Here is a 17,243-nt window from a genome sequence, read left to right on the forward strand (position 1 = left end):
GCCCCTTTACATGCGAAAACGACAAGGCCTATGCCGAGTTCGTCTTTTACTACAGAGCTTTGAGAGCCGAAAATGACACGGCTGTGTCTCTTTCGCCACTTACTGAACGCGTTAGATGCGAGGTTGACACGACCCATGTCGCGTTCGTCTCTCAAATGGCACTGTTATAAAACATGAAATAGGCATGACGTGTGGTTTTCGCAGCTGAATAAGTAGACCCTTATAAACGAAGTTGACGTGACCTTGAGATTCGATTTCAACTCTTACAAACCTCCAACAAAATCTATCTCCACACAGATGCGCACAACATGTACTATTGGACATGGGTCAGTTGAAACACTATTAACATAAAAGGGCTCATGTTACTTTCAGCCAACTCTTATATGTCAAATCCAATTAATTTGAAACAGAAGTGCTGTCCCAAAACATTTTTTCATTTGAATCCCATCACAATTTAGTGCTATCTACTGTACATAACAGTGTGGCTAATTGCTTGTAATAATTATATAACCTTACAATTTTATTTTGAAGGATTAAAATATTAAAGGTTTTAAGACGGTCCTTCTGTTTCAAATTAATTGGCTGAAAGTAACATGAGCCCTTTAGGTTAGTAGGGTTTCAACTGAAGCTCTGTAATAAAAGACGAATGCGGCATAGGCCTTGTCGTTTTCGCATGTAAAGGGGCGTCTAAAAGACGCACGCGTAGGCTCTTATGGGCCATGGTACAAAGTAATAGCAGAATTTGTAAAAACTGCTGTTAAAATATATATAGTTCACCTACAATTTAGTACATCACAGCCACTAATTGTTGATAATGCTGTGAATAGCTTAACTAATTAATTACCCTTACAGCATAACATACTTTAACACGTGTAATTTAAGCATAATACATATGTAAACATATATAAATGTATATCCTTTATATATTGTGTAAATAATGTAGCCTAGTGAGCCTGCAAATGTATTTAGTGCTCAATAAACTTATTATTATTACTTATTATTACATATAATCTCGTGCAGAATAAGAGGATAAATAAACAGGAAAAAAATCGTATGCAAAATTAAATGGAGTGAAGAGAAAGGAAAATAAGAAACTTCCATAGGATCAAAATACAACATTGTTAAATGTAGTTAAATTGGCGTGTCCACCCAACTTAGACAAGACAAAACTTTAAATCGACCTTCACCTTGAATTTGATTGGTCACAACCTTATCACGCCGGGAGAAAAGTGCTGCAGATGCATGTAACATTTCTGGCAGACGAGGAAGGAGGTAGAGTAATATTTAGGTGAGTTTTTTTTCTTCATATTCACTGTTTTGAGCTTCCATAAAGCAGTTATTTAGTTATACATGATTTCTATTACTAATTTGTCGTAGGAAAGGCGATAAGCGGTGGGAAATTCTGCCAAAATTGTGCTCGACAAGTTCAAATGACGGCATTATTTTGTATTTTTGGGAACCGAAGCCGGAAGGCTACGATTTTTCTGTTTGACTATTTGATATCAGTTAATTTTCTTATTTCAAAGATAGACTAAAATGTTTCCTATTGTCTACTCATAAACTTGTCAGCTTTCCCATGTAACAAAACTAAACTAAAACTAAATTCATAAATAGTATTGCATATGGCAGAAAAATCCGCATTACTCAATGTCATAAACTTTTAAATGTCTGCACTACATCTCTCCCTTTAAAATACATGTATACTGAAAACATTGTTAAACCTCTGCAATCGGAAAAGAATTACTTGAAACATTGGATCAGTTTTATGTCTCAAAAAAATTATAAAAAATTGTTAATCATCCATAAATTGTTTATAGTGAGACCACATCTTAATTGCTTACTACTTTATTCTAAATCGATTGTGATTAATGAATTATTGCCATCAGGCAGATCAGCCCCAACCCCAATCCCCAGTCTGTTATAGAGGGTAGGAAATACCTTTTGCATTTCGCATGATTGGTCTTATTTTTCAAGCGTGATGCATTATTTGAGCCCAATATTCTGCGTGAACTGTGATTCAGGAATTCTTGGTGATTGGCCTGAATATATCTTGGTGATTAGAGATTAAGGAGGGAGTATTCATTTTAGGAGTAGCTTAATTAGACCATAGAAGTAGAGAAAACCAAATCAATCAATCTTATTGATGGTGGACCCATCAACATCATTAATTAAGCAACAGCATAAATAGATTTCCAGATCCTACAATCCTCTATGACACTGGCAAGCACATTTATGTTCTCCAAGCCAGTGTCCTCAAGGAAAAGGTGGACATAACATTTATGCTTTGTGTGTGCCATAAGCCATGTGCAGGTACCCAAAGCAGTAATCTACATGCTGCTTTGTCTGTGTGATGATAAAAAAGGTCAGATGCCCTCAATATGCAGTCTGTTATTTAAGAGGTGACATAGAGCTCTCATGTTTGGCACCTTGTCCACAGACATGCTGAAAACTTTTCAGAATGTCTGGACATTTGGACCGGCAGTAATGAAAAATTTGCCGAACCGAATGGATTTTTGTCAGACCGGAAATCACTCTATTCCTTTGTGACAGATACTACCAGTACGATTAGGGTAGCTTACTTTGTTTGTGAATGTGATAGTTTTGAAATGGAAGGGAAAAAACACTTTGGGTTTTATATAATTTTATTAGTGAAGTATGTCGAAAGATGACTGTAAATTCAAAATTGCGGTTCTTAAAACTCTTATCGGTCCTTTGGATGCCAGACAAATTTTCCTGGTCATGACCGATCGCACCGACAGTTTCAGCATGTCTGTGTCCATTCCACTTTGTGCAGCTTTAAGTAATCTGGTGAAGACCAAACTTATTATTTGGTTAAACATGTATGTTTTTTTTTTTTTTTGTAAAAGTGAAAACCAATATTTGGGTTAAACTTCTTTTGTAAAATCAGACCTGTAGCTTTTAAGTCCCTTATCATCAGTAATCCAGTGTCTGGTTATAGAGATTAATATTTTTCAAAGACACCTGTGGAAAAGTGATACGGTGCGCTGAGATGACGTCTGTAGTGGAAATAAACCACCTGTTTTAACATAGCCACTGGTTAGAGCAAGGGTGTGTACATTTACCACATTAAAAACTGCTTTGTCCAAATCAGGTTTACTCTGGATTTTTGATAAATGATAATGACTTTTGATAAATGCTGAAAAGAATGTGTCTGAATATAATATCCTTTAATATTGACCTTAATTTAATCAAATTTGATAAAATGGACTCCGAGTTTGAAATAAGAGTGGCTAATTGCTTTTCAATTTTCCAGTTGCTTTGTGTATTTTGTTTTGGTATGAATTTATAAACATACTCTGCAGGAACAGGTTGTTTGCACTCCTAGACATATTGACATTAAAGGCAAGTTGCAAAATGTAATATTTAACAGCTGTAAACAGACCCTTGTTTTGTAAAGAATCAATTAAAATACCAATTATGCAAGAAGTTGCAGTGACCCCTCAATAATCTAGACTTCAAAGGGAAGCTGCTAGTAATTAGACTGGTGCATTAGATTTTGATGCAGACATCTCATGATCTAGATAAAATTCCCAGACTGTTGGCTGTTTGTGTATACCTCAGTGTCCAGGCTTTATGTACTGGTCGTAAAATTTAAGCCTTGTGGCTTAGGGAAGTTAAAAATCTTTAAAGCATTTAGTCAAATATATCCTTGATCTAGTTAAAATTTTTGTTTCGTTGTTTGTCCAGTTAGTTAGCTAATTTTATGGTGAAATGACTGATATCTGGTGAATTTGTGAGAATTTGAGGTTTTAAAGAGCTGGGGTGTCAGGATTAATTGATGCTTCTTCCTTTGAAACATAACCTTTACCATGGAGAAGAACTAAAGCTGCACATTTATATATATCCAGCAGTATGTTGTTATGTATTAGATATGTTGGAAAGTGTCAGAAGCTCTTTAAGATAATAGAATTTCCGTGGTTTAAATATTAGTAGTCACAATTTACAGTTAAGAGTGTGATGCAATGAAATGAGGATACAAATGTTGTGAATGTGTATTGAAAATCAGAAAGAAAAGTATTATTATTATTATTATTATTATTATTATTATTATTATTACAGGTAGAGTTAATCAGTCAGTGGTATCATCATGGCAGGGCGTGGGCGTGGCGCGAGGATGAAGAAATTACATGGAGGGAGTCTGGAAAAACCCAGACCACTGAAGATACAGCAAGATACTGCAGGTCTGATTATTTTAATTATCTTAACAATAACTTAACTTCCTCACTCATGCACATACCGGCCTACCCTATAACTATATGTAGACAACACGTGCATTGAAGTATTATTTTATTTACTTCATTTATTCTATTTGACTTTTATTTCTTTTAATAAATAATAGTTTTTTCACAATGTACATTGTGTATTTATGTTTTTCCATCTGACACTTGTTGAACTGTGATTCAGTTAATTTTGTGTACATCGCATATTGCACCTTAATTCATGTTTCACGGTTTATCTTTTAAGTAAGTTCAATTAAGGAAGATGAATTCTGTAAATTGACATCCTTTTGAGCTGACAATTACAACCACACTTGTTTCATAAAGAGTTTGTTTCAATTATGTCTCAAGATCTTGTGGCTGCCTATTGCTTCTTATTTTTTTTGCACCTCTAGTTTTTCTAATTTTGCACAGGTATATATATTCATATTCCCATAAATGTGTCTTATAATGTAATTCAGGCTTACAGTTTAAGTCTTATTATAACCACCTTGCAATTCTCTATTTGGGACTTGACCTGTATCACTAGGAAAACAGCTGTAACTATTCTCAGTCTTGACACATATCCAGGCCAATTCATTGGTCCAGGACTAAAATGTAAGCCCAGAAATAGACTAAAAATCATTTGTGTAAAATTTGACTGGAGAACTAAACTACATATTGTTATTCTTTAATAACATTATAGTGTTGTCCAGTCTGAGGGAGGCAGAACAGATTGTGTTTAAACTGTCAGACAGAAAGGCATCACTTCAAGAGGTCAGTGACCTGTGCTCCATCTTGAAGAGGCATGGGAAGGAACTGGAGACCAGGAATGAGGGTAATTATTTGGAACTTTAGTACATGCATATGTTTTATAGTTTATTCATTGTAACATATGTATCCACCTTGGTGGATGAAAATGACAATGTTAATGTAATTTAAATGAGTATGCTGTATCTAATAACATGTATGACTACCCTAACTTACTGAAGACAATTGTTTGAGTATTAATATTTTTCAAAAGACACCTGTGGAAAAGTGATACGGTTTTAATTTCAGTCATATGGCAACTGGCTGCGCATAGGAAAATCTTCAGAACAGAGCGCGTGCGCTGAGATGAAGTCGTGGTTGAAATTTTGCAAATTGTGTAACCATCGCGGGAATTCATGAATTTTGCTTAATTGCCCTCATACGTGCTTGTGAAGAATTAAGACGTGATAGTAGAGTTCACTACGCGTCTTGACGCATTCAGAAATGAATGAGCTAGAACTCGAGGAAGTCGGCCAATGGATCAATTTTTGGTCATAGCAACACTAACAAATTGAGATAACTCCTTTATTAGAAATGACACGTCTTATTAAAGTCTGTAAAATGTGGCTTTTTAAATAAGAAAAATATGCGTCAAGTTTCATCGAAATTTATTGTGGCAACTTTTTATGTGAGCTGTTGAAGTGAGCTTTTTGACTCTATTTCGCTAGAAGTCAGCCATTTTCTGACGTCATATTCTCCAATACAGAAGCAAGTGTAGGTCTGCAGATTTTACTAAATTTGGAGAATCAATATACTTATCACTTATTTGCACAATAGAATGTCCCTTTAAGTAAAATAAATAATATCTTTGGCGTTAAAATCATTTTACCTTTCTAGATGTCTTATTTCCAAAAAAGATGTTTTATCGTTATATATCGCACCTGCACAAGTCAAGCCGGTGGCGAATCCTCCACGAAATTTGCTGCCATAAAGCTTATCTACACAATCCTGAGTTACGAGTAGACTGAACATAACATTTAAATTCAGTTTACCATTACGGACTGCGGCTCTGCTAATATAGTTTGTTGTTTATTCATAGTAAAATAATACTTCATAATGAGAACTGATTCGAAGTTTTTTCATGTGGTGTGGAGGAGTTTAATTAGTAGGAAACAAGAACAAGAAAAAATGACTTTTAATGGAAAAGAAGCACTTAACTTGCCACGGAAATTCAAATTTCCAACTTAAGATATTATTCAAAAACGCATACATATATACTGGTAGTATGGCAAATGAAATCTTTAACGATTTATATTAGAATCTTGGTTCTTCTATTACTCCCACACTACCCTTTATTTTGCAATAATGTACTAAGCCACCCAGCTATTTGAAATGTGGCATTTCAATCTTTGATACTTTTTCGCTTCACAGTAAGTGACCAAAAGTCATGTATAATTGTTGTCACTCTCATTGACTACAAATTGGCTCTTTAATTATAAGATACTTATTTTTCTGTCACCTGTATTCTCGGCTTCAATTTTAATTAATTGCTGCCTAGATTAGTAATCTGAGCACCTTTCCATTAAAGATGAAGCAGTCATTGAATCATATCTGAATGCAAATTTTTAAAACCTCCACCTCCCTTAGTATATAGTTGGTTCTCACTGAAATTGTACAGTCAGTCCATGTTGATGATGACCACACCTTTCATTTCAGCTACCCTCAACCTGATATTCAACACAATACGTCAGGCTGCGAAGGACCAGTGTCTCAGCTCTCAGGCCAGAGTGTTAGTTATGGACGTGCTGGAGGCCAGGGCCAGGAAGTGGGCGGGGCCAGACCATGTCACCCAGGGACACTATAGCAAGAAGCAACAGGAGATGGCTCTCAGACAGGTGGGTGGGGTGTGGCTAGAGAGAGGGGTGTGGCATTGGGAGTGGTTAGATATCAAGAAACCTATATACAGTGTGAAAATTGTTGGAATCTCCTTGGAACCTTACAGCCTTTTCCTTTAACTGGTGATATTTGTCCTATATACTGAACTGGATACATGTTTCCAGCAAATCCTTACCTTCACTTATCACATGGGACCGTGAACTTTCATTGCAGTAAATATGACTACTATTCTTGTCAGCCAGTGACAGAAGTTAGAAGGTGGCATTTAAGGGAGTGGTGTGACTGTGGGAGGAGTTAATACACAAGATTACAAAACAATGAGATGAACAGCACCACAGATGGGGGGGGGGGGGTGTCAGTGGGAAGGGCTAGTTTAAAACCAAATCAAAAAATGGCACACAGAAATTGTTTAAACAGGTTGTGGGAGATAAGACATGATAGCAAGAATTATGGTACACTAAACTATTGATCAAAGATCACTTTCAGTGTTGGAACTTTATTTTCTGATTTTTCAATTTAGAAAATTCCAGACCCAAGTGTGGCAGGCTCCGCCCACATCCCACCTGTCATCAGTCATGTGAGACCATCTCTCCAATCAACTGTCAATGTGGATAAGTCAGTCATCCAACTATCCAGCTCAAGATATCCTGACCAATCAGCCAATGATCATGTGAAGTCTCCTGTCCAATTAGCATTTAACAGAGCAGGTTCCCCTGTCCAGTCGGCTGTCAGTGGGACACTATCACCTGTCCAATCAGCAGCAGTGTCTCATGGAGATTGTCAGCAAATGAAATCCAGAAATAGAAGTGGGAGCCCTGGCACGGCTTTGAGGCAGAAATACAGTAGCCCTAAGAAGTAATCACAATGGGACATTTTTAGACTCTTTTTATTTTCAGTGGAGTCATACTTATCATTTTTACAAAATGTGATTTATAAGGTTTTGAATGTTATTATAGAAATACAGTGTGTCCCTTCCATGAAACAGAACTGGGAAATTTTGATCCTTTGAGTGAAAGTTAATTTTGAATATGCGTATTATATAGATGTCAGCTCATCTTCAGCATTTTCCTATCTTTCCAGAAAGCCAGACAAGGATGAGTATGTTTTTGACATTGGAATTCCATACCAGCAGTGTGGAAAAGGTTTGTAATGTTTTAATATGATATATGTTTGAGGAATAAGGCTTGCCTTTATACATGGCTGTAAGAAAAACAATATAAGGAAAAAAATCCTATTTTTCCACAATTTACAGTTTGAAGGATTTTTAAAAATGCATTTACCATTATCTTTTTCAGTAATTGGAGTTGCAGGAGCGAGAATCAAGCTGATAGAGGGTGCCACTGATACAATTATTTCTATTACAAAGTGTAAGTTATCAGATATTTGTTTTTGATTTGAACTTTTAATATAAATTTGAATGAATATCAGCAAAGCACATTTATAGTTGAAATGGTTTATTCGTTTTCAGTAAGATTTGGTTTTCTTTTTGATGATACCTAGTATGTAGTAACATGTATATTTATTATGTTGAAGTACTTGTAATAAATCAATTGAAAAGGGAAAGGACTTTAGACGGAAATGTTCCTCAATATTGACTGAAATTCTTGACAAACTTGGGCAAAAATATGTCATCATATATCAATTTTGAAAATTATTCAGAAAAGTAATTTGAATGTATATGATTTAGGTCAAGATAGAATCGAAAGAGATGCCATCATCACTGCCAAGACCAAAGAAGACATTCTGTAAGATTTTAATTAAAATCTTTTTATCAAATTTAGTAAACATTGCCATGACAAATATAGTTCAATATAATTTTGGTATGAAAAAAAAAAAAAACTACAGATTTTCTTTAATCATCAGTCTGATAGACATATAAATGATTTGTATAAAACATATATTTTCATATTTATCAAGTTATTCCTGTCACCCTTTAGATTAGGAAAATGAGTTCCAATGATATGCTCTTTTTACTGTTATATAATTTGGCCCACCAAATTTCACCTATGAGCCTGAATTCAGTTTTTACCAGGCAGTCTCATTCTCATATCTTATGGAGTGTGCACAGGTGGATTTATTATTCAGTTATGATGGTACCTAGCTGGTTAGAGTAGGTACCACATATTGGCAGTTCTATACGATTTGCATAAATGCCTTTGTCTTTTTAGTGATGCGGTGGAGTTGATAGAGAAACTGGTGGCCATGGATTATAATGACATTGATGCATATAGGGTAAGTTGTATGTAAATCAGATCAAAAAAGGATCTGTGTTGAGGAACATCATGTGCAAAATTTTGTGAGAAAAATTATTTGTTGCCTTTAAGTGATTGAACTTTTGTTGTCTCAAAATAGATAAAACTTTGGTAAAGTATTGTTGTAGATGTAAAATTTTATGAACGGAATTTTTTGGTTTTTGTCAAAGACATCATATGTAAATCTGTAGAAAGAAACAAAATATTGTAAATAAATGTGTTGTATATATGTAAGTTTGCCATGGACTAGGTAAATAAAGATATTGTTGAGGTTCAGAAACTAAATGTATAATTTGAAAAAACAAGGCATCTGTTTATTTTACAAAAAAGATGAAGTTGTCAATTTAAGGCTATGGTAGAGTTTAAACAGAGTTTAAACATGTGCTGTACTTTGTATGGGCTACAGGCTCATGCAATGATGCTTACTTTCTTGATATTGTACAGAGTTCCTTGAGATAAATCTAACTTGTTCAGTATTTTATTTATTTTTTGTAGATGATTCAAGAAGCTCAGGACAAGAGGTTTGTTTCAGGAGCAAAGAAAAACCTGCTAACAGCCTTAGATGATGTCAGTTACCAGCTCACTGAAGGGAACTTGCGTTCCCGCAATGTCTCTCTCTCCTCAAGGTCACGCTCTCCAAGTTTTACTGGAAGCCTCACGCCTTCCCCAACCCCCGATCTTAACAGTAACTATATTGTGACTAAGGACATGAGGAGTCATACCCCTGAGCCTAAGAATGGAATAATCGGGCATTTGCCATGTGGTGACAGCACTAAAGAGATACTGGCAGATGAGACAAAGGTAAAAATGGTTAATGAAGTGTTAATAAATGCTGATTGCTTCAACAGAGTAAATCAAATATTTTCAAACATATTGCCCTTGACCTCCAGACTCAGTGATTTACCATACCGTGTATGATTTGAGTGGAAGCATAATTACTGATTTTTGTTTTTACTTGCCAAAAGCCATGCTGTTGGGTAGCTAATTCATCAATTAAAAAGTATGCATTGACCTATCTTGGGTGTAAATATTATTTGAAATTAGATGTAGAGTACAAATTAAGATAAGATGTGAAAAATTCCATGGAGGAAATGTTTTATACAATGAACTGTATATAGATGCTTGTAAGTTTACATTGTAGTAGACATAGCATTGTTGAATACCTCTGTAAACGTTTCAGATTTACAGCGTACAAGTTAACCTAGATCAAGGTCAGTTGACATTATCCGGGAAAAACCTGTCATTACTGGAGGTTGGTATATGATAATGATTTATTTATTAATTTATTGATTGATTTAGAGCCTAAATTCAATGAATGATCAGTAGAATTGTCAACATAAAGAGTTCTAATTTTACAGCTAAACCAATTGTCCTTTATCTTAAAAAAAATTGAACTATTGAAAAGTAATGTCATTTAAAAGAATGTCCAGTACTTTGTAATAATTACTTTTTTCTCTATATAAAAGTTTTTGAACTTGGCATTGGCCTAATATCCTGCATTGCACATTGTTTGTAAGGTAAACAGTTGGTGGCAACTGCTGAAGGCTGGACTATACTTATAAATATCTGTTTTCTTTTTCAGGAGGCAAAGAATGTCATAGGAAATCATTTTAGGCGGCTGCATCAGGTATGTTTGTAGTGATCGACCTCTGCCCCCAAAATTTTGAAAAAGAAATATAGGTCAATTATCAAAGTTCAAAGTTCTTTATTTTCAGTATTTTAGGCCAGCAGGCCAAGAGTACCATATCCATTCTATTTGATCACATTGTGCATTGTGCAAAAATAACTATTATAATATACATCAACAAATTCATATATAAACATATAGTTGAATCAATACCGTGTCTCTACGTATACACTACTAAATTTATCATAAGAGCTTTGCACATTTCTATCACTGTTCTATGTCTTTTAGGTAATTTTTTCTGTCCCTGTTACATCTATATAAATAAACTGACATTCTTTTGATGAAGTCATCATCCTGAGAAGATAAACATGCTGACATAGATAGATAATAAACTTCTGGCACATATGTTTTCCTGAGTTCATTGTACCATATACAATACTTTAACACATGTTCCTCACTCTCAATATACACATCACCATTAGACAGGCAGAGCTCACATAATCTCTCATCTCTTACAACATTATTATGTGGACCTTTTTCAAGACTCAAATCATGTCTGAAATTCGGAATTTGGTCATACACCTCCTGTGTTCAACTATTGTTATTACTGACAGATATCTCTCGTACATTAATTCCGATTTGAAAGTACTGTAAACCTGAAGTTTGCTTGAATTGTGTACCATACTACTCCAGTTCTGCCTATAATTATCTAGTTATCTTTGTCTAAACAGCACAATTAAGTTCTCAAAATGTCCACACCCCTGTCTTTCCCACACCTCACCAAATCCATAGCAGTAAAGCATGTTTTTAATTTCCCAAACCCAAGTTTTTCTCCCATTTCTGTCTAATTTTAGCAGCATATTGTAGCAGGCTTTTGGCAGTCGATCACTGCTCATGTATATTAGTAACTTTATCCAGTACTTAACACACTTAACAAAGCAGTCAATATATATTGGAAATTGACCACATTCTCCTAGGACTGCTACTGTACTTGCACTCTGAGATACCATTAAGATTTTTTTACAAAACTGGGTTTGTACTGACTCTACTAAATCAGGGACCTGGTATCCCCAGATTTCTGCCCCATATGTTATAATTGGATTAATCGTGGTGTCAAAAAATTTAAATGATACTAAATGTGGTAAATACCCAACTTGATTACACAGTTTGTTGGAACATTGCCAATGCCTTTCGAGCCTGTTGTACCAGATTACGTTTTGCTTTAGTCCATGCCAGTTTTGGTGTAAACACAATCCCTAGATATTTGTATTCTGACACAACATCTATCTTCTTTCCATCAAAGAACCATTTCTCATATCTTCTCAAAGGTCCACCATTTCTAAATACGATTACTTTGGTCTTCTCCATATTCACTCTTAGTTTCCATTGCTTACAAAACTGGGACAAATGGTCAGCCAGCTTTTGTAGGTTGTGTATCTCCACAGTATCTCCACAGTTTGCAAAATCATCAGCATAAAAGAGTGAAGTAACATTTTGAAAGCTTTCATAAATGAAGATCCCTTTACACATATTTTCTTCATATAAGTAAACAAGATCTGTTATATACCTACAAAAAAAAGGGCTTACCATGCAGCCCTGTCTAGCCCCAACACCAGTCAAATGTTTCTGTACAGCTATTGGTATTTGGTATTTTTATGCATGATTTTATTTGAGCATACATGGATTCCATTACCTTTATCATTTTCCCATGAATTCCCTTTGAACATATTTTGTGCCACAGATACTGATGATTAATACAGTCAAACGCCTTATGAAAATCTACGTACATGCAATAAAATCTCCCCTTTCCTTTTGATAAATATTTTTGAATCATGGCCTACAAAGAAAAAATATGATCTTGTGTGGAATACCCCTTTCTAAATCCTGCTTGACATTCACTAATAACCTCATCTCTATCTGCCCACTTGGCCAGTCTATTGCTCAGTACCTTTGTAATACTTTCCCAAACACACTTAGTAAGGAAATAACACGATAATTGTTGGGGTCTCTTGTACTACCTTTCTTGTGTAAAGGACATATAACTGCCACCGACCAAGTTTCAGGAAACAACCCTGTATCATATATGGTACTAAATAGGCTACATATACAAGCCACACATTTAAGGCTAGCATGCTTTAAAAATTCAATCAGCATTGCATCCATACCAGCTGCCTTTCCATTTTTTAATTGTGTAATGGCTTTCGTGATTTCATCCATAGTAATTACTAGTACATCATTTAACAATAAAGGATCATTTTCCACACATTTTTTACAACTCTTATCAAGAGCTTTCTATTCAGCTTCTATGGACTCATGAAATTCATTGTCCACTGTTGGATTCCCACTATTCAACAATTCACTGAAGTAATCATACCACACGCCAGGTGCAATGTGCGATTTGTTTTCTGTTGATGATTGATCTTGTTAAACTTTTGACATTTCCGGTCAATTATCAGATACCTTATGATTTATAGCAATTTTAATTTTAATCTTTTTCCCAAAAAGAATATACAAGTGTCACTATTTGCTTGTATTAGGTCCATTTGTTTGATTTTTTTTTTTTTTTTTTTTTTTTTTTTTTTAGGTAGGAGATGGCATACACAACAACCCAAGTGTGATAACAGACAAACAACAGGAGTCCTCGGTCAAGGAAACAGTACCAGTTGTCAAGGCAACAGAACCAGTGGTCAAGGCAACGGAACCATCTTTCAAGCAACCCGCACCTATGTCTGGAACAATTCGCCAAAGAAATCCCAGTCTTACAACAGGAGAATTTTACAGAGGACAGGATGATTTGGTAAGACCATTGTTTGTGCCAGGCCCTTCAGAAAATGTATTTTACTATAAGCAAAGAAAAAAGCAGTGATAATGTGGTGCAACTGACAGCTCTTGCTCATTTTTGAAGCCTCGTTTGTATAGTTAACAGAACACAATTAATAACCCTAAAGAAATAAAAGGATTTCTTTAGTGACCTATTGAAACCATCATACATTTTCTTCAGAACTGGGAAGATCTGGACAGTGTTACACCATTTGTGTTTGGCAAAGACCAGTTCAAGGTAACATCAGTTTCCATCAACCACAAGCGGGCCATCATTCCCACAGAGGAGGAAATCGGTCTGAATGAAAAAATCAAAGTTCCCAAAGCTAACTGTCAAAGGAAAAAGATGGCTGTTACAAGTAATTCTCAAGTCTTTAAGCCTCCTAACGACCCTGCTTCACTGAAGGTCAATCAACTGTTCTTCAAGTTTGGAGAGATGAGTGCTAAGGCTCTTAACATGTTTGCCCCAAATATCAAATGCTTAGAGATGGCTCTTATTCACGGAGAGGACTGGAAGAGTGGGTATTTGAAGGAGGAGACTCGGGGTGATGTGGGTGGGGTTACCATTAGCGACAGCCTTGTAGGCGGGGTTCCTGCCAATAGCAGCAATGCCAAAGAAAATGTTGCCAGTACGGATGTCGGCCATACTTCTCAGGATGCACAGTCTTGTGAGCTTAAACCTCAAGAAGGCAAAGTCAAGAACAATACAGATATTGCTAGTGAAAAAGTGTTTGACAGTTCTGAAATGGCCAAAGCAGTATGTATTTCTGAAACACAGTTACATCGTACTCCAGGAAAGTGTTTTGAGAAATCTGTGTGCGACACAAATGATTGTGTCAAAACTGAAGAAAAGGTGATTGACAGTATGGAAAATGTCCCAGTGGAATTGAATGACGGCTCTCTGACAAATCTGGAGTCTGTGGCAGAGATCAGTACCGTCACCACTCCCCAAAAGGTGATTGACGTCTGTCAGGTCACACCAAAAGACAACATTGAAACCATTTTTGAAAACAAAGCTGACAGCTCTTGTTCTGGTCCTGAAAAAGAGAACGATAGCTTTGGTTCCACCCCAGAAAAACAGATGGACATCATGGAAACCACCATTGAAAATGGGCTGGATAGCTTTGATCCCACTCCTGAAAAAGAGATTGACAGTGAAGAAATTGCCCTTGAACATGAGATTGATAGCACTGTGATGTTTGAAAGCGACACAGCATCTGAAGAAGCTTGTAATGATGAAGAAGATGATGGTGATGTTTTAAAGGCAGAATCAAGTGTGGTAGATACAAAGTCTGCAGGAAAAGCAGGTAGATTATATATAAATAAGTTAAGCTTGGGGCTGTTGATACACACGAGTACACACATACGTGCTTTCACACACACAAACACATAGAATTACCAAACTTGTATTTAGAGTACTCAATATATGTCCTAGAGTTTCGAGAATTAAATAATTAAAATGCACAGAAATGTAATGTAATCAATATTTATTATTACATTACATACATATTTATGTGTAAAACTTAATTTTGTTTCATTTGTGCAAACATGGTTAGGACACTAAGGAGTCTTTCTGATCTACCAACAAGCAGTTTTCTGTTCTTACTCATTCAAAAATAATAATGATATTTTAAAAAGCAACTGAAAGCAAGTTGACTTGCATTAAAACAGGTTGTTTGAAAGACAAAAGCAATGAAAAGAAAAAGTCAAGAAAAAATCATTCATTATTTATTTATTTCCAGGTTCCCGTGTGGTGATGGGTGGTAGGATATCATCAGGAAATGTGGCCGTCAGACCACCACTGTTCCCAGACAGTAGCCCTGGGTCAGTGGAGCGGGCAGTGGCACAGATGACCACTGGCTGTCAGGGCTCCATCGTCCGCAGAGAGAACTTTGCCAGGGCTGCTAGGAAGTTGTATGGGGAGCAAAGAACAGGTTTGGGTCACTTCTCTGTAGATGTTGACTTGCAGCAGATCCTTTTTCCTTTTCCTGCTGTTTGCTGTTTTGATGTATTAAGTGATTCCAGTTTGTTTGATGTTTCATTTTTTGTTGATAGGTTACATATTTTTCTTGCAATTCAGAAAGTCTTCTCTCCCTGTAAAATGGCATTTTAAAAAAGACGCGGGAATGCTGATTTAAAATTTATGTTTGAAATGGCATTTAATCCTTCAATTACAGGGCATTTGTTGTTAATAGAGTGTTCTTGAACAATTGTTTACGCTCATGTTTCTTTTCCAGGGTCTGTTTTCTCTGTAAAGAAAGAAACGAACTATTCCAGGGAATTTTTGATGGAACTGTCCAGAAGTCCACTGGCACAGGGGGAGCCACAGGACTGGTGGCTTCTCAAGAGGATCCTGCCAGATATATGTTTTTAACCAGGTAGTTTTGTTGACCCCAGGAAAATAAATTTTTATGGCTAAATAAACAGTTGTTATCCCTTAAATATCAGTTCTACAGTTATAATTGTTGTTCTAAAGATAATTAACAACAAGTTAAATGGTTATGCAATGCCAAAAGCATTTTCTTTTTGTAAAATGACACAGTTAGTCCAGGTACATATAATTGCATTTGTCTAATAATATTTGTTATTGTTACTATTATTATTATGTATGCATGTAGTGATCACTGTGTTAGTTGTCAGTAGTTACCTATTTATCTCAATTATTTAGAACATCTCTGAACAGCTACCTATAAATTAATTGCAGGAAATTTCTTTGATCGTTACAGGCAACTCCAGAAGTGTCTTTAGGAAGCATTGGCAAATCCCAACGTATTTGTATGGACCAGGCCAAGAAGTTGAAATGGTTGAACTTTGACTGCAGAGAGATTTATTAGTTCAAGCTGCAGTGAAGAGCCAACGTAGACATGTTCATAAGGAGCTCTGCTGCCATCATACTGTTTATGCCATGAAGGTATTTTAAAGAAATGGAATTTGCCAGAAGCCTGTTCTGATTTTTAAGAGCACCACAAGGTACAATTTCGAAAATCATCTGTTTTTGACACTATTGGCAGCAGAATTTGGATCTATGTGGGGGCTTTTATAAAGGATTTGATTAATGAAGAATACTTAACTGCATGGGTAAGCAGTGGATTCTGAGATTTATGAATGCCATTTGTGATGCCATAGGGATGTTTTACTATCAGTTGTTAGTTGTTTTACCTCAGATTATGCCATACAAAGTCAGATTATGCCATACAAAGTCACAATGCTGGACGTTAGGCAGTTTTGAGTATCCTACTGCTGTCCCAACCCATGTTAAGTTAACTTTAAAACTTAAGAAGTGTTATGATTTACAGTAACATTTATGTAACATTTTGGACTGTACAGATCTCAACTGGTGGTGCTATTTATTTTTCACTTTCAAAGTTTTTTTACATCAACATTATTTTAGAGGGGAAGCTCCAACTTTAAAAAATAACTTATTTTACCTATCACACAGATGTGCTGTGCTGATTTGGTTTCATGTCATAATTACTTGTGGACTTCTTTTGTGGTGAGACCCTCTTTCTACATTCGTATAGTAAATGGCATTATTTTTTAAATTCATGTGTGTTTTTGATACTTGACAAGTTTTTGGTTTCCAGTTTATTTCTCAGGAATGATGTGTTTCATTTCTTGGACAAATCATAACTGTGTTAATATGAAAATCCCATAAATAGTTAATACCCATCCTTATTCGAG

The 17,243-nt window shown here is 35.6% G+C and overlaps 2 protein-coding genes across 2 annotated transcripts in view; one reads left to right on the forward strand and one right to left on the reverse strand.

The window, feature by feature from the left end:
- LOC147762345 (RNA helicase MOV-10-like) overlaps positions 1-17,243 on the reverse strand; it is a 156,082-nt gene that overhangs the window by 10,129 nt on the left and 128,710 nt on the right. The gene's annotated exons all lie outside the window — the stretch shown is intronic.
- LOC106178508 (uncharacterized) lies at positions 1,114-17,104 on the forward strand. Its single transcript, XM_013561720.3, has 17 exons — positions 1,114-1,288; positions 4,081-4,202; positions 4,924-5,055; positions 6,684-6,862; positions 7,384-7,718; positions 7,944-8,005; positions 8,159-8,230; positions 8,551-8,608; positions 9,032-9,095; positions 9,611-9,916; positions 10,296-10,367; positions 10,698-10,742; positions 13,327-13,539; positions 13,744-14,869; positions 15,305-15,496; positions 15,800-15,940; positions 16,289-17,104. Exons 2-16 carry the CDS (start codon positions 4,109-4,111, stop codon positions 15,934-15,936), a joined length of 3,087 nt encoding a protein of 1,028 aa, XP_013417174.2. The 5' UTR covers positions 1,114-1,288; positions 4,081-4,108; the 3' UTR covers positions 15,937-15,940; positions 16,289-17,104.

The sequence above is a fragment of the Lingula anatina genome, chromosome 4 (genome assembly GCF_051362555.1).
Source record: "Lingula anatina isolate TDL-2025a chromosome 4, LinAna3.0, whole genome shotgun sequence".
In the NCBI taxonomy this organism is placed as follows: domain Eukaryota; kingdom Metazoa; phylum Brachiopoda; class Lingulata; order Lingulida; family Lingulidae; genus Lingula; species Lingula anatina.